The 24755-nt window shown below is 37.9% G+C and overlaps 2 protein-coding genes across 4 annotated transcripts in view; one reads left to right on the top strand and one right to left on the bottom strand.

Moving 5' to 3' along the window:
- The window catches only part of phtf2 (putative homeodomain transcription factor 2), a 51474-nt gene extending 38919 nt beyond the window's left edge, over positions 1-12555 (top strand). For all 3 annotated transcript variants that reach the window (XM_022749196.1, XM_022749197.1, XM_022749195.1), the window contains 13 exons: positions 5591-5819; positions 5958-6104; positions 6218-6374; positions 6518-6588; positions 6868-6996; positions 7118-7203; positions 7399-7591; positions 7720-7851; positions 8044-8130; positions 8626-8781; positions 8871-8966; positions 9061-9186; positions 9882-12555. In XM_022749196.1, the coding sequence (XP_022604917.1) occupies positions 5591-5819; positions 5958-6104; positions 6218-6374; positions 6518-6588; positions 6868-6996; positions 7118-7203; positions 7399-7591; positions 7720-7851; positions 8044-8130; positions 8626-8781; positions 8871-8966; positions 9061-9186; positions 9882-9902 (1630 nt within the window). In that variant the 3' untranslated portion in view covers positions 9903-12555. The remainder of the gene's footprint in view (positions 1-5590; positions 5820-5957; positions 6105-6217; positions 6375-6517; positions 6589-6867; positions 6997-7117; positions 7204-7398; positions 7592-7719; positions 7852-8043; positions 8131-8625; positions 8782-8870; positions 8967-9060; positions 9187-9881) is intronic.
- Positions 12556-16288: 3733 nt separating this feature from the next.
- The window catches only part of LOC111224774 (adiponectin receptor protein 2-like), a 30492-nt gene continuing 22025 nt past the window's right edge, over positions 16289-24755 (bottom strand). Inside the window, exons 4-9 of the mRNA XM_022749404.1 lie at positions 21837-22016; positions 20518-20689; positions 19629-19815; positions 19331-19518; positions 18931-19124; positions 16289-18744 (exon numbers count right to left, since the gene is read on the bottom strand). Coding sequence (XP_022605125.1) covers positions 18616-18744; positions 18931-19124; positions 19331-19518; positions 19629-19815; positions 20518-20689; positions 21837-22016 — 1050 coding nt within the window. The 3' untranslated portion in view covers positions 16289-18615. The remainder of the gene's footprint in view (positions 18745-18930; positions 19125-19330; positions 19519-19628; positions 19816-20517; positions 20690-21836; positions 22017-24755) is intronic.

The following is a 24755-nucleotide window of genomic DNA, read 5'->3' as shown; positions in this document are numbered from 1 at the left end:
TTGGCATTTTTCTGCCATACTATTTTTTGCCGTTTTTTGGCATTTTAATGCCTTACTATAATATCTTGTTTGATGCCTGACCATACTATGACGTTTGTATGACCTTTTATGCCTTAATATACTATCATGTATTTTTGATGTATTTTGCCATACTATACTATGATGTTTTTTTGATGTTTTATGCCATAGTATTTTTTGCCGTTTTTTGGCATTTTTCTGCCATACTATACTATCTCGTTTGATGCCTGACCATACTATGACGTTTTTATGTCCTTTTATGCCTTAATAGGCTATGATGTTTTTTTGACATTTTATGCCATACTGTACTATGACGTTTTGTGGCATTTTTCTGCCATACTATACTATCTCGTTTGATGCCTGACCATACTATGACGTTTTTATGTCCTTTTATGCCTTAATAGGCTATGATGTTTTTTTGACATTTTATGCCATACTGTACTATGACGTTTTGTGGCATTTTTCTGCCATACTATACTATCTCGTTTGATGCCTGACCATACTATGACGTTTTTATGTCCTTTTATGCCTTAATAGGCTATGATGTTTTTTTGACATTTTATGCCATACTGTACTATGACGTTTTGTGGCATTTTTCTGCCATACTATACTATCTCGTTTGATGCCTGACCATACTATGACGTTTTTATGTCCTTTTATGCCTTAATAGGCTATGATGTTTTTTTGACATTTTATGCCATACTGTACTATGACGTTTTGTGGCATTTTTCTGCCATACTATACTATCTCGTTTGATGCCTGACCATACTATGACGTTTTTATGTCCTTTTATGCCTTAATAGGCTATGATGTTTTTTTGACATTTTATGCCATACTGTACTATGACGTTTTGTGGCATTTTTCTGCCATACTATACTATCTCGTTTGATGCCTGACCATACTATGACGTTTTTATGTCCTTTTATGCCTTAATAGGCTATGATGTTTTTTTGACATTTTATGCCATACTGTACTATGACGTTTTGTGGCATTTTTCTGCCATACTATACTATCTCGTTTGATGCCTGACCATACTATGACGTTTTTATGTCCTTTTATGCCTTAATAGGCTATGATGTTTTTTTGACATTTTATGCCATACTGTACTATGACGTTTTGTGGCATTTTTCTGCCATACTATACTATCTCGTTTGATGCCTGACCATACTATGACGTTTTTATGTCCTTTTATGCCTTAATAGGCTATGATGTTTTTTTGACATTTTATGCCATACTGTACTATGACGTTTTGTGGCATTTTTCTGCCATACTATACTATCTCGTTTGATGCCTGACCATACTATGACGTTTTTATGTCCTTTTATGCCTTAATAGGCTATGATGTTTTTTTGACATTTTATGCCATACTGTACTATGACGTTTTGTGGCATTTTTCTGCCATACTATACTATCTCGTTTGATGCCTGACCATACTATGACGTTTTTATGTCCTTTTATGCCTTAATAGGCTATGATGTTTTTTTGACATTTTATGCCATACTGTACTATGACGTTTTGTGGCATTTTTCTGCCATACTATACTATCTCGTTTGATGCCTGACCATACTATGACGTTTTTATGTCCTTTTATGCCTTAATAGGCTATGATGTTTTTTTGACATTTTATGCCATACTGTACTATGACGTTTTGTGGCATTTTTCTGCCATACTATACTATCTCGTTTGATGCCTGACCATACTATGACGTTTTTATGTCCTTTTATGCCTTAATAGGCTATGATGTTTTTTTGACATTTTATGCCATACTGTACTATGACGTTTTGTGGCATTTTTCTGCCATACTATACTATCTCGTTTGATGCCTGACCATACTATGACGTTTTTATGTCCTTTTATGCCTTAATAGGCTATGATGTTTTTTTGACATTTTATGCCATACTGTACTATGACGTTTTGTGGCATTTTTCTGCCATACTATACTATCTCGTTTGATGCCTGACCATACTATGACGTTTTTATGTCCTTTTATGCCTTAATAGGCTATGATGTTTTTTTGACATTTTATGCCATACTGTACTATGACGTTTTGTGGCATTTTTCTGCCATACTATACTATCTCGTTTGATGCCTGACCATACTATGACGTTTTTATGTCCTTTTATGCCTTAATAGGCTATGATGTTTTTTTGACATTTTATGCCATACTGTACTATGACGTTTTGTGGCATTTTTCTGCCATACTATACTATCTCGTTTGATGCCTGACCATACTATGACGTTTTTATGTCCTTTTATGCCTTAATAGGCTATGATGTTTTTTTGACATTTTATGCCATACTGTACTATGACGTTTTGTGGCATTTTTCTGCCATACTATACTATCTCGTTTGATGCCTGACCATACTATGACGTTTTTATGTCCTTTTATGCCTTAATAGGCTATGATGTTTTTTTGACATTTTATGCCATACTGTACTATGACGTTTTGTGGCATTTTTATGCCTAATTATATTATTTCGTCTCATGCCTTGCCATACTGTAACGTTTTTATGTACTTTTATGCCTTAATAGGCTATGATGTTTTTTTGACATTTTATGCCATACTTTTTTTTGCCGTTTTTTGGCATTTTAATGCCTTACTATACTATCTCGTTTGATGCCTGACCATACTATGACGTTTTTATGACCTTTTATGCCTTAATATACTATCATGTATTTTTGATGAATTTTGCCATACTATACTATGAGGTTTTTGGCATTTTTCTGCCATACTATTTTTTGCCGTTTTTTGGCATTTTAATGCCTTACTATACTATCTCGTTTGATGCCTGACCATACTATGACGTTTTTATGACCTTTTATGCCTTAATATACTATCATGTATTTTTGATGAATTTTGCCATACTATACTATGAGGCTTTTGGCATTTTTCTGCCATACTATTTTTTGGCATTTTAATACCTTACTATACTATCTCCTTTGATGCCTGACCCATAGTGTGGTGTTTTTATGACCTTTTATGCCTTAATATGCTATGATGTATTTTTGATGTTTTTATGCCATACTATACTATGACGTTTTGTGGCATTTTTATACATAATTATATTATTTCGTCTCATGCCTTGCCATACTGTGACGTTTTTATGTACTTTTATGCCTTAATATACTATGATGTTTTTTTGACATTTTATGCCATACTATACTATGACATTTTTTGGCATTTTTCTGCCATACTATTTTTTGGCATTTTAATGCCTTACTATACTATCTCGTTTGATGCCTGACCATACTATGACGTTTGTATGACCTTTTATGCCTTAATATACTATCATGTATCTTTGATGTATTTTGCCATACTATACTATGTCGTTTTCTGGCATTTTTCTGCCATACTATTTTTTGCCGTTTTTTGGCATTTTAATGCCTTACTATACTATCTCGTTTGATGCCTGGCCATACTATGAAGTTTTTATGACCTTTTATGCCTTAATATACTATGATGTTTTTTTGACTTTTTATGCCTTACTATGACATTTTTATGCCTTATTGAAAATTTGATTTATGACAGAAAGATGAAAAAGTGAATACAATCAGACCGGAAAGTAAACATTTAAATATGGCTGTTTTCATTTGTGCACAAAGGAGAGATCTGGTACAATGCAAACCAAGGTCTCTCTCGTAAAAACAAAAGTCTGACTGCTTGTGTGGTCTTTTGCTCTCAGATGTGCGTGACAAGCTGACATCGATCTGGAGATCTTCACATCTGTGGGGCCTCTTAGCTGTTACTTGTCTATCTTCAGAGCTCCTGAGATCATTCTCCATCTGTGGGGCTCTAACGATATAAGCAAACACAAACATTCATCAGTCTAACTAGGATGTCCAAAAGTGTCCTAAATACGTCAGTGTTATACACATATATACAGCCATATATCACTTATATTCTAAAGTCAAAGTTATATGCATGTTAAAAAAATTAATACCTTACACTATTCTGTGCCTTAATATACTATGTTGTTTTTAAAACTTTTTATTCCCCACTCTACTTTGACGTTTTATCAATTTTTATGCCTTTCAATACTATGTTGTTTTAATGACTCATGCCATAAAAAGGCATAAAACGTCATAGTATAGTAAAGCATAAAAACATCAGTATAGTAAGGCATAAAAGCGTCATAATATAGTAGGGTATAGAAAGTCATTAAAACATCATACTATAGTAAAGCATAAAAAGTCATAAAAATGTCATAGTATAGTAAGGCATAACAAGCAATAGAAACAACATAGTACGGTAAGGCATAAAAAATCGAAAACGATATATCGTTTTCAATTTTGCCTTATTTTATTATATAATAAAGTAAGGCAAAAAAAAACGTCACAAAAGTAAGTCATAAAAATGTCATAAAAACATAATATAATAAGGTATAAAAAGTCATGAAAATGTCATAGTATAGTAAGGCATAAAAAATAATAAAATGTCACAGTACAACAAGGCGTAAAAAGTCCTTAAAACAACATGGTAAGCATAAAAGTCACAAAAAAACTTATTACTTGACTTATTACATATATATGAAATATTTGTCCCTATATCAATAGTGATGTGTCATCTATAAGAGGATATATTATTATAACATATATACATCCTCTGGATATATGAAGATATAAGTTCATAACATATGATATATTAATTAAAATACAACTTTATTAAAACAAGTTATTTAAATTCTATATGTTTGTATATGATTTTCTTCACAATTTCTTATTAAATTTAACCATACATGTTTATCTTCTACATTATATATGTAATGAACATATACTCACAGGCATTGGGATGGATATGTAACATATGTGTATGAACCTGTAATAGAAAAAGCCATATTAAAATACGTTTCTATTAGATAGACATATCTGTCAATACATGATATTGTCCGAAGGTGATCATGTGTTTTCCAAAAGTGGCCAAGTGGCACAAGTCTATTTTGGTTTAGACTGGTGTAAAGTTTGTTTCAAAACTCTGTGAGTAAAATTGAAAAAGTGTAGAATTGAGATCCACAAATGCTTTACAAATAAGAAATTGATTCACATATGCTTCATCTTTTTTTTTTTAAATTAATTGTATGTATTCAGAATTTATTTTTTATTTCTGGAATACTTGCAAGATATTTTTTTGTATTTGTGGAAGGTGTTTCATATTTACAGATTAAACATTTACGCACAGATTATTGATCTATTCATATGAATATTATTGAAACAAATCTACCTCCATACTGAAGTTATAATGTAATAATTACTTTTCTTGTTGCACGTTCATGATACTAGTTACAATACTTGATGCTCAGTGCTTTTATTCCTAATCCATTTATGTATTAACATATTCAGTGCTTCACTTGAATGGTTATTGCAGCAGCAGCTACAGTCCATCATGTTTTATACAATACTTCTCCAGTGCCATTGTGTGTGAATGTTCCAGTGTTGTGTTGAATGCATCCTGTTAGTGTGATTATCTCACTGCATGTCTACTTCTTCATTACTGATGAACTCACGACTCTGAACCTCTTTATCCGTCAATTTCTCCTGCTCTCTTCATCTCTCCTCTCTTTCATTTCCTCTTAAGATCTAAGAAGTCCAAGCTTTCCATCGACAAATCTACAGAGACGGACAACGGCTACGTGTCGCTGGACGGCCGAGTGACCAATCGCAGCAGCGAGGAAGGGCTTCAGCTCCACGAGCAGCGATGTGATTCGTTAAACAGGGCCGACGAGGTGTGCTGGAACCCGCACGTCCAGCCCACACACACTCATACAGCCCGCAGCACAGGACTGATGCTGGCCAGTGGCAATAAGGTGATCCATCCACTTATCATTATTTGTTTTTGATCTACTGTTTAACACATTATCGATCACCAAAGCATGTGATTATGCTGAAACATTATCTATCACTCCATGATTTGCTGATGGATGTGTGTTTTTTGTGTTGTCAAGGATCCAGCCTCAGATGAGGCGTCCAGCGAGGAGGACCCTGAAGCGTCCTACAGCACCCTCCGTAGGGGAGTTGAAAGGATGAACAGTGACTGTACGCTGCGTAACCGCAAGAATACACACCACTATAAGAAACACTACGCTGTGGAGGTAAACACACACAGAAAAAACATATTCACGTCTCAAGTCAGTTTATTTAAATTGTCAGGAAGGAAAACAGAACATACACACAACAATCCTGTCTCTGTCCCATCTTCTGTCAGGACGTCCCCAAGTCTGGCACCAGCTGCAGCTCCAGATGTTCCAGTCTGAGGACTCAGGACTCAGAGAGCACTCGACACGAGTCAGAGACAGAGGACCTGATGTGGGAAGATTTCCTGCACTGTGCCGAGTGCAGATCCTCATGCACCTCAGAAACAGGTCAGAGGAAGCGATCTGCATAGAACAGAGTAGAACCAAATGTAAACAGCCAAGAAAAAGGTTTAATGTGCTGCCCTTGCTCATACATGGATATCTGAGGGTTACTGTATTGAAACTGATACTCAGACTTCTTTTCTTCACAGAGGGAGAAGGAGGAGGAACACCTGTATGCCCTCCTGCTAAAAAGGAATATAGAGATGACCCTTTCCATCAGGTCTGTAAACTTATTGACACAACACATGTAGCTCGCAGGGGGAGAGTTAGTTAGTTTTTGAGTGTTGCTGTTGTAAATATTTATAGGAATCTAGATGTTTTAGAAGTCTGGGTTACCTATGACCAGTATTTCAAAGAGGAATTTAAATGCTGTCTAAATGAAGTAGCCTAGACATATAAGTCATCTGATCGTTTCTTTACTACCACATCTGATCTGAATTGTAATAAAGAGCATGTGAATATTAACGTGGGTATTGGTGTGGTGTGTATGTTTCTGCAGGGTCATGTTCCCTGGCTTCACAGCTCCAACCCTGGCCTGGAGAGAGTGAGTGCTATAGTGTGGGAGGGAAACGAGTGTAAGAAGGCAGACATGTCCGTCCTGGAGATCAGTGGCATGATCATGAACAGAGTGAGACACAATTTCTGTGATCCTAAAAGAATAAACTATACTTTTCACGTCTTAACATACATGTGTGTAAAAAAAAAAAAAAGAAGATGTTAACCATTTAATTGTTTTCTGGTTCACACAGGTGAATCTCTACACGCCTGGTATTGGTTACCAGGTCTTTGGGAACCTGGTTTCAGTGACACTTGGACTCACACCTTTTGCGTACAGGTACTGCTGACATCATCCCTCAATATGTGAAGTTAGTTAAAATGATACCTGCTTTTAATCTCCAGTAACAACAAACAAAAAAAAATGTACTACAGATTGTGAATTTTCAATATTTGGAAAAATGCTCACTAACAGTACAAGTACAAAACATCTGGCCATGTTTTACTCACGTCAGTCTCCCTCTCTCTCCTACAGGCTGGCTCAGTACCGCGACTTGGATCAGCTGACCACGCTCTCAGCCAATGAGTTGCTGTCTGTGGCACTGGGGGGCGGGTCTGGGTCGGATGCACTGGTCATCACCATGGTGACACTGAGCTTCCTGGTGCGTGTTTGCCTTATATGGCTCTTCTTCTTCCTGCTCAGCGTAGCAGAGAGGACGTACAAACAGGTGAGGAGATGAAATTCACATTTGGTGCTTTTACTTGTGGAGCTACAAGAACTGTTTTCTGACGCGTGAAGCTGAGTTGGACACTTAATAGCCTTTACTTATTCTATATGTTTGTATTTGTGTTTCAGAGGCTACTGTTTGCCAAACTGTTTGGTCACCTGACTTCAGCCCGCAGAGCCAGGAAGTCTGAAGTCCCCCATTTTAGACTGAAGAAAGTTCAGAACATCAAGATGTGGCTGTCGCTACGCTCCTACCTCAAGGTACCGCATAGTTTTATTTATCTACATTTTGATTGTTTATATGGTAATTAACTGTAAGATTAGTATCAATGTTAAATGATTTTTCTAAATTTATAAATGCATCTGTTAATTCTGGAGTTGGACACATTCACAGCTGTAATGAAAAATGTAGAGACACAAACTGAGTGACATTCTGTTGCGCTGTACTTTCAGAGACGGGGTCCTCAGCGTTCAGTGGATGTGATAGTGTCGTCAGCCTTCCTCCTCACTTTGTCCGTCGTCTTCATCTGCTGTGCCCAGGTATTTCTGAGAGTGTCAAATCATTCAAATGATAGTGTTGAAGATCTATGAGTACGTCCAGGTGACTTTTATGAGCTGAGATCAAATTACAATTTGATGTTCAGCACATTATGTGAGCGCAAAAAGGAAAACTTCCCAATGAGAACAAATGCTTTTGTGAGTTTTGTTCGCTAGATTTAGGTGTTTATCTTGTAGTTGTAGCAGTCATTAACATACCACAAGTTATTTTACTTTCCTTATTTGTGTACCTCAGTTTTGAGTGGATTTATAAATGAAAGCAACTGTGTGGAGGATTTTCATGTAATTATATGATCTGGTGCAGTCTATGCTGCTGTCTTCCCTAAGTGTCTTTTTTTCAATAAACAACCACTGGAAGGATATTTCCAAAAATTCAACACACAGTGGCTTTAAAAAGCCTTCACTCTGAGAACCAAATAAACTACCAAAAGAAACATTTTTAGACACCGAATAACATACCGACCTCTCTCTTTTCAGTTGCTCCACGTCCATGAAACGTTCCTGGAGTGTCACTATAACTGGGAGCTGGTGATCTGGTGCTCCAGTCTGTCTCTGTTCTTGCTCAGGTTCGTCACGCTGGGCTCTGAGACCAGCAAGAAGTACAGCAACACCTCCATACTGCTGACTGAACAGGTACAAACACACACAGAAAACACACAGTACATTACCACACAGCAGACCTGTCTGGAAACGCTCACATCGATCCATTGTGTGTTTGACAGATCAACCTGTATCTGAAGATGGAGAAGAAGCCAAACAAGAAAGAGGAGCTGACACTGGTCAACAACGTGTTAAAACTGGCTACCAAACTACTCAAGGTACGGACAAAGCAGCTTTCAAAATTTACTACTTTTTTTTTTTTAATAAACATTTAAATTTTTAATGATCTAACTAATTTATCTCTCTCACCAGGAGCTGGATACTCCGTTCAGGTTGTATGGTTTGACCATGAACCCTCTGCTCTACAACATCACACAGGTGGTCATCCTGTCTGCAGTGTCGGGAGTCATATCTGACCTGTTAGGATTTAACCTGAAGGTAAGTGTGTGTGACAGAGCTTTATGGGCATTTCACTTTGTGTCATTATGTTTAAGTGCAACGTCAGACCGCACATCTGTTAGTTTATTGCCTTTATTCCAGTCTCTTGAACACTATTTGCTGTTGGTCAACGGCACAAATTTGTGTGTCAGCTATCACCCAAATTGAACTCCATGTCCATCTTTACTGACTGCAGTGACTCCAGTGATTTGAGATTGGTCTGGAAGTTCACTGGAATCACTGCAAATCTGCACTTTTAACCAATAGCAAGACGTCTTAACAGCGCTGACCACAAAGTCCAAAAGAGAGGAACCTGTCATAGTTTATTTGTACCATACAGTTTTATAGAATACTGTTCCACTGAAGCATAAATGTCCAGAGAATAAACATGCACAGTTATGAGGCATAAGTTGATCTTGAGTAAACTCTTAACTAGTGTAAAAACTACAGTAGTTCAACCAGTAGGCTTGCGTGTAGTCACTGTCGCCAACACTTGCAGACGAACTGAACTGGGCCACCTTCTGGTGTGACCTGTCTTTACAGCGTGGTATTTAAACTACTGTTGGAAATGGAACAAGCATTTAACCTTGAAACTGTACATCTGAATAATTACTGCAGAACACAGAAACTTTTACATTGTGTTTGTCATTGAAAATCTAACAGAAGATTTGTGTTTCGTTTCTTTCTGTTCACAGCTGTGGAAGATCAAATCGTGACAGTGAACAGAGAAACAGTGTCAACTTGTCAGTCTCCACATATCGGAGTGCTTTGACCTTCAACGTTCTCACTTTGTGCAATTCACAAAACTATTTATTTACCCACTCAGTGTTTTTACTTAGGGTTTATTTGAATTCTAGTTTGTTTCCATTTTTGTGTTTTATGACACAACAATGCTATATTTCACCTGTCTACAAAAAGTGTTATTATTATAAGAAATTAATAATATTATTATCATTATTATTGTGACAATTTAGGTTCTAAGCTGCATTTGCGACAGTTTTCATTTCAGTTCATTCGCAAATATGAAGGCAAAGTATTGAGCTGCCAACAGGGCAGAAATCTTTTTATTGTAATTTTTGTGTTTTACTTGCTTAAACTGAAAGTTATTATTTATGTCGAGTGAGTTTCAAAACAAAACTTCAAACTGTTACGACTGTAAAACCTGTTTTTAAAAATACACAAGTTGGTCCAGTGGTTTTCTTCCGACAAAGAAATTAATTTCTAAAGTTTTAATGTGTGTAAAACATTTTTAGATGGTGCAGTAAATGATTTAAACCAGAGTAACATTGTGTTAGTCACAGGGACTCTTAATTATCCTGAACCTGGCTGGTTTGGTGAAGAAATTAATTCGCTAAAATTTAAGATGCTGATATTTTTGGTATAATTCATGGTATTTGACAAATACCAGGAATTACAACTTTACAACTACCCTCTATTCCCTATTCAAACCAGCCCCCACACATAAATGCTTAAAACAGTTATATTTACATATCTGTTAATATGATGTTAACAGTACCGTTCTGCAGGTTAAAGTTGTTGTCTTACCTGACAAAACTGTTCATGGATTTGTTCTCATTTGGGGAGAGGTGAAATGCCAGGTGACATAAGCACTGCAAAGAAACAATCATCCAGTTAATAGAAATAACAGCAAGGAGAAAAGGTGTCATTTACAGAAACCTCTGAAGTTTAGACAAATTAAAGAAACACATATGATCTCAATCTTAATTTCCATACAGATGAGGACTTGTGTGTAAAAATACAAACACAGTCTCATTGGGGTTTTCCTGAAGAATTCCTCACTGTAGTGCATATGAATTACAATGATCCCTTTTTTATTTATTCTTTTATTAAACAGTGTTTAAATGGTCAGTGGTTTTAACAGTATTTCCAGCAACACATGTGAAAGTAGTAACTTTTCCTCACACAGCTGATGTAGTTCAGGATATTTTCATACTATGTTACAACATGCAGGTAATGAATGAGATTTGGATGAAATGACTTCAAACAGCTTCATAGTAGAGGTTGATGGTGTTTACCTCAACCTTTTTTGAACTTTTGTTCAGATCTACAGAGAGGCCTGATTGCTGCATTAAAAGCCAATTCCTAACTTCAATTAAATTAGTGGTTTTTATCCGAGAGAAGTATCAGCTGTTTTTGTCTCAGATTTTACAGCAGAATCAAGTTCAATTCTGAGTCACAAACTTTTCTTGTTCCTGATTTTTCTCTAGTGACACTCTGTTTTTAAAACATCTGCTATCAAAATGTCCCATTCTTAGTGTAAGAACATGGTAATTGGCCAGTTATTGGAAATATTGAAATATTACTTTCTAGAGCTCTTCAATTACAAATATTTTAATATTTTAGAGAAATTTTCAGGATTTTTTTTTTGGTGCAGTTTGTGTGAAAATCTTAAATGTAATTTTCTGGTCGATGCTACATCCTGCACGTCATAACAACATGAAGAGTTTTAGCTGTTTGAACATTTTGGGATCTGATTGGTGTTTTTATATCAGTCAGTATTCATTGGATTTTATAGAAAATTTGATATCAAACTCCCAGAGCTACTTGGACGGCAGAGTCATGTGCACGGCGAAGTGAAAGTCAGTTCACTGTCACAGGTTTCTAAACACTGCAGTTGTCTGAATATGAATCAAGATACGCACTTTAAAAAAACAGATTTTAAAATGGGAGAAAAGACGTTACACCTTGTTTCAATGTCAAGAGATTTTCTTTTGTACCTCACCTGCTTGTGTTTCGCTGTTCAAGTGAATGCTAGCTCTGAACTTAATCTTCACATCACTCTCTGAAGTCAATTCTACATGGTACGTGAATTTATCATGCCCACAGAAAACATCTTAAATGTGATTAAAATGCTGACACAAGTTGTTGCCTCAGTTAATTAGTTAGCAATTCGCTGACTGAAACTAACTTCATTCATAAAAATGCTAGCATTATCATCTTCAGTGTGATTGGGGAGGAAGACCAAAGTGCTTATTGTTTGTTTTTTGTTTGTCTCTGCTGGAAAAAAGAATGTATTTGCAGCATTATGCTTTAAAATCTATTTGTTTCCCTTTGGAAATACTTTAAGTTGTATTTTTGTTTTCTTTTTGACATTGAGCTTTTTGTTCTTTCATTATTCATTTGTAAAAGTTGTTTGTTCTTCACGCTTGTCGGAAAGGAGAGATGTGTTTGTTTTTAAGGAACAAAGAAGTTTGAATTGTATGTATGAAAATGAATCTAGGTAAAAAGGACTCTATGTTGTGATTCTGTTTTTAAAGAGTCTGAATATTTAGATTTAGATTTTTTTGTGAACTGGTCTGTCCACAAGGTCTACATTTTTATAAGAAAATAAAAAGAAATGGATGTTGACTCCCTGATTCTTTTTTTGTCTTTCAGTACTGTAGCAAAACCTTAAATAAGTAGAAAAATATAACAAATGTGAAGACAGTCAAGTAAATAACACCCTATCGTCCTTAGCAACATGTACAAAAATGCTAACAGGGCCCAGTTGTATGCAGGCCCCTAAGGACAGAATACATACAGCTGTGGCCAAAAGTTTTGAGAATGACACAAATATTAATTTTCACAAAGTCTGCTGCCTCAGTTTTTATGGTGGCAATTTGCATATACTCCAGAATGTTATGAAGAGTGATCAGATGAATTGCAATTAATTGCAAAGTCCCTCTTTGCCATGAAAATGAACTTAATGCCAAAAAAAAAAAAAACATTTCCACTGCATTTCAGCCCGGCCACAAAAGGACCAGCTGACATCATGTTGGTGATTCTCTCGTTAACACAGGTGAGAGTGTTGACGAGGACGAGGCTGGAGATCACTCTGGCATGCTGATTGAGTTAGAATAACAGACTGGAAGCTTTAAAAGGAGGGTGGCGCTTGAAATCATTGCTCTTCCTCTGTTAACCATGGTTACCTGCAAGGAAACACGTGCAGTCATCATTGCTTTGCACAAAAAGGGCTTCACAGGCGAGTGTATTGCTGCTAGTAAGACTGCACCTAAATCAACCATTTATCAGATCATCAAGAACTTCAAGGAGAGAGGTTCAATTGTTGTGTAGAAGGCTTCAGGGTGCCCAAGAAAGTCCAGCAAGCGCCAGGACCATCACCTAAAGTTGATTCAGCTGCGGGATCGGGGGAACCACCAGTGCAGAGCTTGCTCAGGAATGGCAGCAGGCAGGTGTGAGTGCATCTGCACGCACAGTGAGGCGAATACTTTGTCTGGTGTCAAGAAGGGCAGCAAAGAAGCCACTTCTCTCCAGGAAAAACATCAGGGACAGACTGATATTCTGCAGAAGGTACAGGGATTGGACTGCTGAGGACTGGGGTAAAATAATTTTCTCTGATGAATCTCCTTTCCGATTGTTTGGGGCATCCGGAAAAAAGCTTGTCCAGAGAAGAAAAGGTGAGCGCTAGCATCAGTCCTGTGTCATGCCAACGGTAAAGCATCCTGAGACCATCCATGTGTGCAGTTGCTTCTCAGCCAAGGGAGTGGGCTCACTCAAATTTTGCCTAATAACACAGCCATGAATAAAGAACGGTACCAAAACATCCTCCGAGAGCAGCTTCTCCCAACCATCCAAGAACAGTTTGGTGATGAACAATGCCTTTTCCAGCATGATGGAGCACCTTGCCATAAGGCAAAAGTGATAACTCAGTTTCTCAGGGAACAAAATTTTGGGTCCATGGCCAGGAAACTCCCCAGACCTTAATCCCATTGAGAACTTGTGGTCAATCCTCAAGAGGCGGGTGGACAAACAAAAACCCACAAATTCCAAGCATTGACTATGTAAGAATGGGCTGCCATCAGTCAGGATGTGGCCCAGAGGTTGATTGACAGCATGCCAGGGCGAATTGCAGAGGTCTTGAAAAAGGAAGGTCAACACTGCAAATATTGACTCTTTCCATAAACTTCCAACAACGTAATTTCTCAATAAAAGCCTTTGACACTTATGAAATGCTTGTAATTATACTTCAGTATACCATAGTAACATCTGACAAAAAGGTCTAAAAACACTGAAGCAGCAAACTTTGTGACAAACAAAACTTGTGTCATTCTCAAAACTTTTGGCCACGACTGTACATAGTTTTCAGCAGGTGAATTTTAAAAATAATTTAAAAAAAATAAAGATGCTGCAGGTGGCATCTCAAAATTGCTTGTTTTGTCCGAACCAACTGTTTAAATTCCACAGATACTCAATTTATAATGATATCAAACGGAAACAGGAGAGATTCTCACATATGACAGATATTATTTTATAATATGCCCTATATAGTAAGGTTTAAATTAGGAAACTACAATCAGCAACTCTTTGACATTTCTACTTGATAATATTTTCAACTTTAACGCCACTGTACCCCAAGTAGTTTCTGTACGTTTGTTCCCCCTTTTCACATTTTTATTCATTTTTCACTGCAATATAAAGTCCTGCACCTCAATGGAAACAGCACAACCATGGCTAGAAGTAGAGAGCTCAAAATGTCTTTTGTGCAGCATAAAACATTTATAGTGCCATTAATCACTAAAAATAAATAAAACAAAATATGTTTTTCTTTGATAAGTTATATGAAAAAAAATTAAGAATTAAGGAAAATTTATTTGGGAGCTTCACATGCTTTACATACTGAGCTATTGACATGTTTATAACTGTAAGAACCAGGCCACTTCAACTATTTACATATCATTCAAAGCAACTATATACAACACTTCTACTACAGGCATGCAGGGGAACCATAGTCATGCCAGTCTACATCAGTTCTTATTTAATATCAGGCACAGTGCCACACTTTCTGCACTGTGTGTGTATATATATATATTCTCTGCTACACAATGGGAATAGGTATTATAGGGGGGGCACCAGGTGACATTGCACTATAAATATTATAATATAGTCTACTATAATTCATTATATTGTAACAGTAATATTATAATACCTTACAGGTTGTTATAATATGTATAAATACAACCTATTCACATATTTTATGATAATATGATGAACCTATTTCATACTCGGGATTGCACCTGTTTTATACTCGGGATTGCTACATCCGGGTCTTTCCCCTCCTGAAAATCCCTTCTGACTCTCTTGAAAACCTGTCAGAAGCTATTATAATATTCATAAATAGAACCCAGACACATATCATAGAGATACAGCATGCTAAAAAGAGGAAACAGCCCTGAAATAGAACGATAGAGGACTACTCACATGTCCTCACATGGACCAAGATGGCGCGGAATCCTCGTCTGACTCGGTCGTCTGAATCCGGTCGTTTCCGTCGTCCTCGCAGCTGAAACTATCTTCCAGTAACTTACTAGCAGCGTTTTTCAGTCTGTATCCTCTTTGTGACACGATAAATGTGTTTTAGAACTCAAACTTTTCATGTTTCGTGTGTCTCTCCAACCCCATTCGTCCACGCTCTTCTCTTTGAAAACAGCCTGCTAACTTCCGTGTGTTCGTGTCACATGTCTACGTATCGGTCAGCTGACATCTACGTCATCATGGCTGCGCGGAGGAGCGTAGATTTATCTGTTTTAAATGATTTAGCTAAAGCAAACTGCTTATTTTTGAGATTTTTTTTTTTTTTTTTTTTTTAAATAGGGCATGTAGACAAGCAATTTTGATGAAAGTTTCTAATTAGAAGTTTAAATTCTGTTACATTTTCTTACGGAAGCGTATGTTATATATGTTTACTTCAAGGACCATCGGAAAGTTGAAAATCCGACGATTTGTTCAGTCTTTACAGCTTCTGGCTATGATAAGTGCTTTATTTTTGGCGATTCTCGAATAAAAAATGGTTTTTCAATTCTGGCCGCGACATCCCGTGAACGGGACTTGGGGTTCAAGGGGGTTAAATTTACTATACCTTTAATTATATATTTGAAATAGGCCTGCATTATTTTTGCATTATATAAGACTGAGCTGCCTAGTTGTAAAAAGTAAATTTATCTCAGCAAATACTGCTTAAGTTATTTGCTGTACCTGGTGTTTATATTAAATAAATACTTTGTTGTAACAAATTTAATGTACAAGGAAGCTAATCCTGTCATGGTTTAGAGTTTTGCACATATTAACCACTAACAGCACAAAATGACAGATCAAAAAACCTTTTTATTAGAACAATACAGCAGATATAAAGGTCTATTGCAATCAAACACTCCCATCAGAACGGAACGTGTGCTTCAACAGACAATATGCGCTCCCCAAGAGAAATAAATTAATATAAACAGAAACAGAAAATTGGAAAAAGAAAAGAAAAACATAAGATGAAAGATTTTTTTCTTCTTCTTCTTCAAAGCAAAGTGTGACGCAAAGAGGAGATGCAGATCATTCAAATAATAATTGAACTTGCTGATGGGAAACTCGCAAAAATACAGTTTACGACAAGCTCAGAATAGAAGTGTTTCCATTGTGCCTGTGCAAGATTTTGGTATTTTCAGAAAAACGTATACAAGATCACCTTGTATTAACTTCAGAGTACAGTCTCAATAACAATTTGAGGCTATTCATGTGTAGTATTTGTGGTGCCTCTTTGAGAATATTGTCAGATTGTTTCAGGAAATGTCATGTTTTGTTTTTTGCTATTTTAGGGTGAGAGAGACTCTGGTACTCTGGGCCTCTCTGTTCTCATCACATATCATCATGTGTGATGAGAACAGAGAGGCCCAGATCTGGCTGATATAAACGGATGAGAACAAAAAAAAAAAGATCAAAGAGAAAAGAAAAAAAAAAGCAAAATTAAAGCTTGCCATAATAATAATAATAATACCAAAAACAGCAGTGGATAAATTAAAATACAATCCAGGCAGAAAGAAAAACACGTTTTCAGACAGAGAATCCTTTTTCTGTGTGGAGGTGAATCTTATCAAGTGCCACAGAGGAGGAGGACTACATTGAACTGCATCTGTACTGTATTAATACTGCAGATTTACAGTACCAAAATGACATACATGACTCTGGAGCCTTGTTTATAAAAATGTCTTAAAGTTATCCTTGTGTTTTAAGGAGTCATTTAAGGGCATGTCATAAAAAAGAATAAACTTATCGGTGGCATAGAAATTAGTTTTATCGTTAGATATATAAGACGATTTACAGTAAGAAGATAAATGAAAATGGCTACATATCAAGATGACTTATGTTTCATCATTTTGACTTTATATTTGGTTTCAAGCACACATGAGAAGGTTTCATTAATGAGGCCCCAGGTCTGATTTGAGATCAGTGCTCCGACTCTGTGATGCTTGAAAAACACAAGGCCGCAGGTTCAACACGAGAGTGAATTAAAAACAAAAAAACAAAAAACTGAGTAGAGGACAGTCGTTATGTCCATATATTTCCAGGTTTTTAGGTCAGAAAAGTGACTCTGAGTTGTCACTTCCCACCTGCACTGGTGACAAAATACAAGCAAGTCTTGTTTGATAAGATTCAGGTGTTGTGCCTTATATTTCCTCTTCACCTCTACCTCTCATCCTTGCATATACAGACTTAATGAAATTGTTTGAAGCGCTTCCCTCCAATCACAGAAACTATTACTCGCTCCACTGCACCTCACTGCTAGAACAAGTGTAGGTATGAAACCTCTTCTCCTCATCTGTAATTGATTTATCATCTAACATATTTATTTATTCTTGCCATTATAACACTTTTTTTGTTCTTTTTTCATATACATTTCATACAAATCTATAACCCAAAATTTAGAAATCTTATTTACATGGAAAAGGGTTCTTTTTTTTTTTACTTTTAAAAGTGACTATTAACCCCCCACCCACCCCAACATCTCCCCCCGCCACCTTAACAATCATGGAAGAAATCCAAAGACATTTTCCACTCAATTCTTTTTCTTTTTTTCATATTTGAATGCTCTAAAATGTGACTTGGAAAACGGCATTCAGCAAAAAACACCCCAAAATGTCTTTTTTTTTTGAAAGCCATAATTATGCTTCCTCTTCAAATCAAACCATTAAATGTCAGAACTCAACACAGAAGAAAATGTAGAATTACTTGAAGGGAGGTTTTGATTGGCTCACCCCCTCCTAAACAAACAGAGATACTTCCTGGAAAGAGTAGAGTCTCAAAAATCATTTTATAAAACACGCCATCTTGGAAGTGGTTTTATAGTCAAAGCAACAGAGCCAGAGGAGGTGAGGATGGACAGACAGAGACAGACAGACACAAAGATAACAAAAACCCTCCTCAATCAGTTTTAATAGCGCCCCCTGGGAGGCCATCCTGTGGATTACGCACACAAGCACACACTGGACAAGCCACATCGGCCTTCAGTTTAGGGGAGAGAGCGTGTGTGCATGTCTTAGGTTTGTGTATGTTTGAGGAGCGTGTGTGTGTGTGTGTGTGTGTGTGTGCATATTATTAGAACCAGTGCCTCCCCGCAAAATGTGTGTGAGTGAATGAGTGAGTCAGTTAAAGAGTGCCGTCCTCAGCGCAGCCCGCTCCCGCCGTGTAGCGAAACTCCTGTAGGTTGGATACACCGTGGAAATGAACAAAAGCCCCGGCAACAACCAAGATGTGGAACAACTGGTGGGAGTGGAACTACGGAGGAGAAAGAAAGAAAGAGGGAAAAAGAAAAAATTAAATGTGTGTGAAAGAGCAACAGAGCGACATAAAGAGAGAAAAAATGAGAAGAAGAAACTGCTCCTACTTTGGGATTATAAAAGGGAAACAAATAGGAAATAATGGCCTCTGTCTAGTCAGTGCATGTGTGTTTCTTAAACTCACCCAGATGTCACACTTGCCAGGGAAGAACCTCTCAGGGATACGAGCGGCATACAGACAGGCTCCGGTGATGTAGAGCATCGCCATCAGCAGCAACCAACCCATCTGACCCATGGTGGTCGCTTTGATCAGACCCTCGCTGATGACAAAGTGCAGGGTGGGAACCACGCCGCTCAGACCCAAACCCACGAACACTCCTACACAGAGAAGACAGGGTGAATACATGAGAGCCAACAATGCTGGTGAGAGCGGCGAGAGAGAACCAAGACAGTAACGTTTGGGACCAGAAAACCAAAACAATGAGCTGAAAGGTGCAGCACACACAGTTATTCAATCCACGAATTATATAAAACATTGATTAGAGAACCTTTAAAGAACAAAATACTACACTATCTCACTCTACCTGCTCTGACTCCTCTGTACTGCGGTGTGGCGAAGAAGTCGCACTGGGAAACGGTGATGGCGGCAAGCCCCAGTATACACACCACTATCAGGTAGATGAAGCAAGGCTGAGGGGAGCAGTAGAAGGAGTAGTACAACCAGGGGACGAATGAGCCCATGATCAGAAAGGCGATCCCACTGTAGTCCAGCCTAGAGGAAAACACAGAATCACCATGAATTCTCTACTCAAGTGTCATGAGCACTATGTCATGAGGAATGAGGCTTCATACTCTGTCGAGTTTACAGCGTGTGTGTCTTACTTGGAGAAGACTCTGGAGACGCCCTCAGAGTGGCAGTAGACTGTGTGGAAGAGCCAGGAGAAGGAGAGGCAGAGGATGGCTCCCAGGAAGAACATCCCGATCACAACCTTCTCCTGGACGGGAGCCACAAACGACATGTTGGGCCTGAACATGTACATGAGACCCAGACAGAGGAAAAACAAACATCCTGCAGAGAGAGAGAGAAATTATATTAACCAAGATAAACAACTGTTTCTGTTGCTCCACACTGCACATCCATTTTTTATGTGTTTATGTTTTATCAAATCAATTCACAAGTTCTCACTTATACCACAGCAACATTTAGAGGTAGTATCTCCTTTACACCACTAGGTGGGAGCAGAGGAAATAAATAGCCACAAAAAGTTGTTTTCAAGACCAGAGACAACTACAAAGAGCAAATTTGGCTTAAAGAAGAGAATTGAAGAAGAGCATTTCCAAACGGGACAGAAAAACACATGTCCTACTTATTCCAAGGAGCTCAACAAAAACAACTTTATTTTCTTACATAAACCACTTCAGCTCAGCTTTCATCACAACAGTGCTTAAAGCAGCTACTTAGCCTGGTCTTGCTGCATGACATTGTAATATTGTACACATGGATTTGTTACCTAATGGGACCTGGTTAAAAACATGAAGATTAGCTAAAGGATAAAACAAGAGTGAGTGCAGTAACATATTACAGAGAAACAAAAAACTAATTCTTGTCACTTAAATGTCCCAGTCCTGGCTGTCATGTGGTGAGTGTGTGTGCACATGTGTGTTCACTCTTATACATTTGTTTAAGCTTGTTGGAGCTCATATCAATGGGTTTAGGTTAGGAAAGCATTTGTGTTTGGATAAGTGCTACGGATGTGTGCATGTGTCCTACCTAGCAGGTGTGTCCAGATGTTTCCCGTCTCTGTGTGGATTCTGAAGATGCTCTTGAAGCAAGCGCGAAACGAAGGCATGGGTGGCCTGTGGCCATGAAGCAGGAAGTCGTTGTCCTTGAGCCAATCAGGGAGCACGTCATGAGGTATGACGCGCCACCGGCCTTCCCACACCTGATTGGTTAATAAAGGACACAGACAGAAACACCATATTGAAGTTTGGAATAGGAGGTAATGAAAAAAAAGACTCACAATTTAATCTAAATGTCCTCAATGAGAAACAGCGGGTTGTTTATTAAATGTCCTTGACACTGAGTGTTTGTGCATAAGAGTAGAGTACAGTATGTGATCACGAGAGTGTGTAGTGTAGGTGTCAGTGTCAAATGAGCAGCAAGGGGTCAGGCGATGTAAATAAATAAACTGAAGGCGATATGGCAGACACCCCTGACAGAGAGAAGAGAGAGAGAGAACTCTTTCACTGTTTCTCTCCCGAGTGATTAATTCCCCTAATTTACAACCTGCTGGTTGCAATTTCAGAAGCCTCTCAGTGTGTGTCCGTGTTTATCTGTGTGTGTGTGTGTGTGTGTGTGTGTGTGTGTGTGTGTGTGTGTGTGTGTGTGTGTGTGAATATCAGTCCAAGCTGGGATCATATGAGTCCACATTTCAGCAGTGTCCTCTTAGGAGCAGCCCCTCTAACTCTTCATGCGTGCCTCATTTATCATTTTCATCTCAAAATAATAATAAAACAGTTTATTAAGAAACTCCTACAGGACATAAACTGGCTTCTCGGAATATGTTGCGAAACCAATCAAAACCATAACCATGTCCTGAGAGTTTCTGGCAATGTAAATGGTAGAGGAAAAAAATAATAATGTGTCTTAATAATGTGTTTTTCCACTTTCAAACTACTCTGTAAAACAATCTCACCACTAGTAAACTGGTTGAATCCTGTTCTGTATTTTGAATGTTAAAACTGAACATGTGTGACACTGCCAGAGGTCAAGTACAACTTGAAAAAAATAAAATGAAAAATTGCTAAACCTGAGCATGTGAAATAGCTATTCATTGTTATTTTATGGTTTTATTGGTTTCTTTTACTATGTGGTTTTATTGAGTGCTGTTGTTTGAAAACTGCCTCTGTAAAACAAACATCGCTCTCGGGAAGATTCACTAATTTAGTGGGAGGAGGAATTAAAGGTGTACTGCTCCGAAGCATCTGTTCACTTAAAGAGAACGACTCGGGGGGAATATTTAATACAAAGGGGTGAACCAATTCAACATTCACTAAATATTTATCCCTGCACCTGTATGTGGTCAATACCTTGTGAACAAACTCCTCCATCCTCTCCATGGCATGGTGAGCCTGCAGTAATGGAGTCATCCCCATGAAACCTTCATCGCTGCTCCTCTCATCCTCTTCCCGGTCTTTCTCCTCTTCTCCTTCTCTTCCTCTGTCATCCTCTTCATTTATTCTTCTCTCCTCTTCGCACTCAGGGACACTCTGAAAAGAAAACAGACATATTGTTATGACAGAGGGATTTTAGAGGAATGGCTGTTTTCTGACATGTAGGACATTTTCTAAGAGCAAAAAGGAATTTAAAAATAGTCTGAATTTTAGTTCCTTGGGGCATTTCAGATTTGTTAGATGAGTTAAGTGAAATGTGACTGGGAGACAGAGGGGGTGACCTTCAGTTTGACCCTGCAGGGGACAAGGATGCCCATTTCAGACATGTGCAACATTTAATTGATCCCAGCTTACATAATACTCGTCTCACATGCAAATGAAATTTAACATGACAACAGAACTTCCTCGAAGGTTCATCATCGATCATTTTGCATAACCGGCTACTGACCAGTGAAATCTGACAAACACACAATAAGTCTTTAAGATAATAAGTCAACACAGACTTTTTAATATGATCATAAATAATAATTCTGTTGATCTCCCAGGGAAGAAATTTGTCTTAGCCTGCAACTACACCTTTTAAATTGACATTGACATTAAGCTTGATCAGTTCAGCATCATGTCACATTGTCCCTTTGACTGTGATACACTGTGACCATACAAAAAATATCTTAAAGCAGTGTAGGTACATAATGTCTACTTCTGACTTCCTGTAATCAGTTTAATATATATTAATTAATTCATTAATATGGGTGACTTTCCCTTCTCAAATTGTATGTATTAAAAAAAACTTGACAGGATGAACCTAAATAACGATAATAATGATTATAGAAAGTCTTTGTCTTTGCTTGTGTCTGTTTGTTTTTGAATCTTTTTTATCATATTAGGGGCTGTTCAGATGAAGCATCTAAAAACACGTCGAAAACGTGCCGCTCTCATGCTGTTGTCCAAGGCGCTTGGGAGGTTGTGCAACTGTTGCTCCTGCTGTTACTAAGAGACCAAAACCTTTAAACTGGATGTTAGTCCTTGGAAGAAAAGGATGAAGAAAGTCCTAAGGATCTCATTGGTTAATTCTTGTAACATGACCTGCGATGCTCTTGCTTCATTCGCAAAAGTTGAAATTTTTCCATCTCTGTGCGCCGCACACAGATGTGAGTGCGCTTGGTGTGTGTCTTCATTGAAAATAGTGAATTTGTGCGCCGAAGAGACCCTACGTCTGAACGGCCCCTTAGTCATCTCATGACTCCTCAGATTTATCTGAAAACCTTTGTTCTGGTTTGGACTCCAATGTTCAGAAGCATCGTCTTAAAAAATCTATACAAAAATGAGCAAGTAAAAAAGTAAATGTTGAAATTTGCTTTACTTAAAAGGAGCAGAAGGGAGGTTGCATACTACTAATCACAACACTGACTGGTTTGATTTGGGCATCTGGTCCAACTGCACACCAACCAAATCAGCTTATTAGAATTATAACAAGCAAAAGAAAACAGATCATTTTTCATCAGTCAGATGAAGACAGTCTATGTGTCTAATCTTCTATTTATAAACAGACGATTAGACAGACAGTGTGAATTCAATCTAACACAAAGCTGTCACAGCTGTGAAACCGGGGACAGAATTAATATGGCTAGCGCTTTGTGATAAATACACAGTCATTCATCATAACTGACACACACACCAACAAAAAGTCACACACAGACCCACATGCAGAGTCGAACACACACTGACACACTAAAAACAGTGGTGTTTTGTGTGGATTCAGGTGGACAACATTGATAAGGTTTAGGGGCATATCTGCATTAAAACCTGCAGGAAAACATATGCATATATTTTTATTTCTCTAATGCCAAAACAGACACACAATCTCCTTCACACACACACGCCACGTTTCTCTGAAAGGAAGTGATTATAAAAGATGTGCCTCCTGCTCCTTTTATTACTCCAGAAGAGGAGGAGGGTGGTGAAGAAAAGAGAGACATGAGTGAGAAAATTAGAGAAAGGCAGTGAGATGGAGATAGACAAGAGAACTGCAGAAAGAGAGAGAGAGAGAGAGAGAGAGAGAGAGAGAGAGAGAGAGAGAGATGTCCTGTTGTATATATAATGCATGACTAACCCATTTTTAAAGTCCCACCAGCAAAATACACTCCAACTGCATCGTCCCTGCTTATGTGTGTGTGTGTGTGTGTGTGTGTGTGTGTGTCAAAAAATATAGTAATTTAAGTAAATTTGTGTTCGGATTATCCACAAATATTAAGAGATGTTAAAGATTTGAGTGTCTAGGTGCCTATAGTGCTAGGAAACTGTAGGAAACTGACCATATGCTCTCTCTTTTTGTGTGTGTGTGTGTGTGTTGACCATTCAGTGTCCTATATTGACAGTTACTTTCAGGTTCCTAAAGTCTGAGTTTTCTAGTCTTACATCTACCTGCATTCTGTGTGTGTGTGTGTGTGTGTGTGTGTGTGCGCTCAATCATGCATGAGGTCAAATCTCAGTCTGCTGCTGTGTAAGGACACACACACACACATAACTTTCCATCATACCTGAAGGCGTGCAACTGTAACACCACATTCTCATAAATCGAATGTGTTTCACAGCTGAGATAAAGGTGACAACTGACATCAATTGTGTGTGTGTGTGTGTGTGTGTGTGTGTGTGTGTGTGTGTGTGTGTGTGAGGCTAAGCGTATACTATGTGAGCAGAGGGTATCTGGGTGACTGCCAAGTAGTCACGTGTGCTCTGCGGTCTTTGTGTGTGTGTCAGTAATAGCCTCTCATGTGTGTCCATGCGTGCATGTGATGTAGGGGTAGGCTTCAATCCAGATGCTGCCTGTCTTGC

Source organism: Seriola dumerili, unplaced genomic scaffold (assembly GCF_002260705.1).
Source record: "Seriola dumerili isolate Sdu_G_001 unplaced genomic scaffold, Sdu_1.0 BDQW01000138.1, whole genome shotgun sequence".
NCBI lineage: Eukaryota > Metazoa > Chordata > Actinopteri > Carangiformes > Carangidae > Seriola > Seriola dumerili.
The sequence above is the reverse complement of the archived record's forward strand: the minus strand, read 5'-3'. Positions and strand labels throughout refer to the sequence as shown.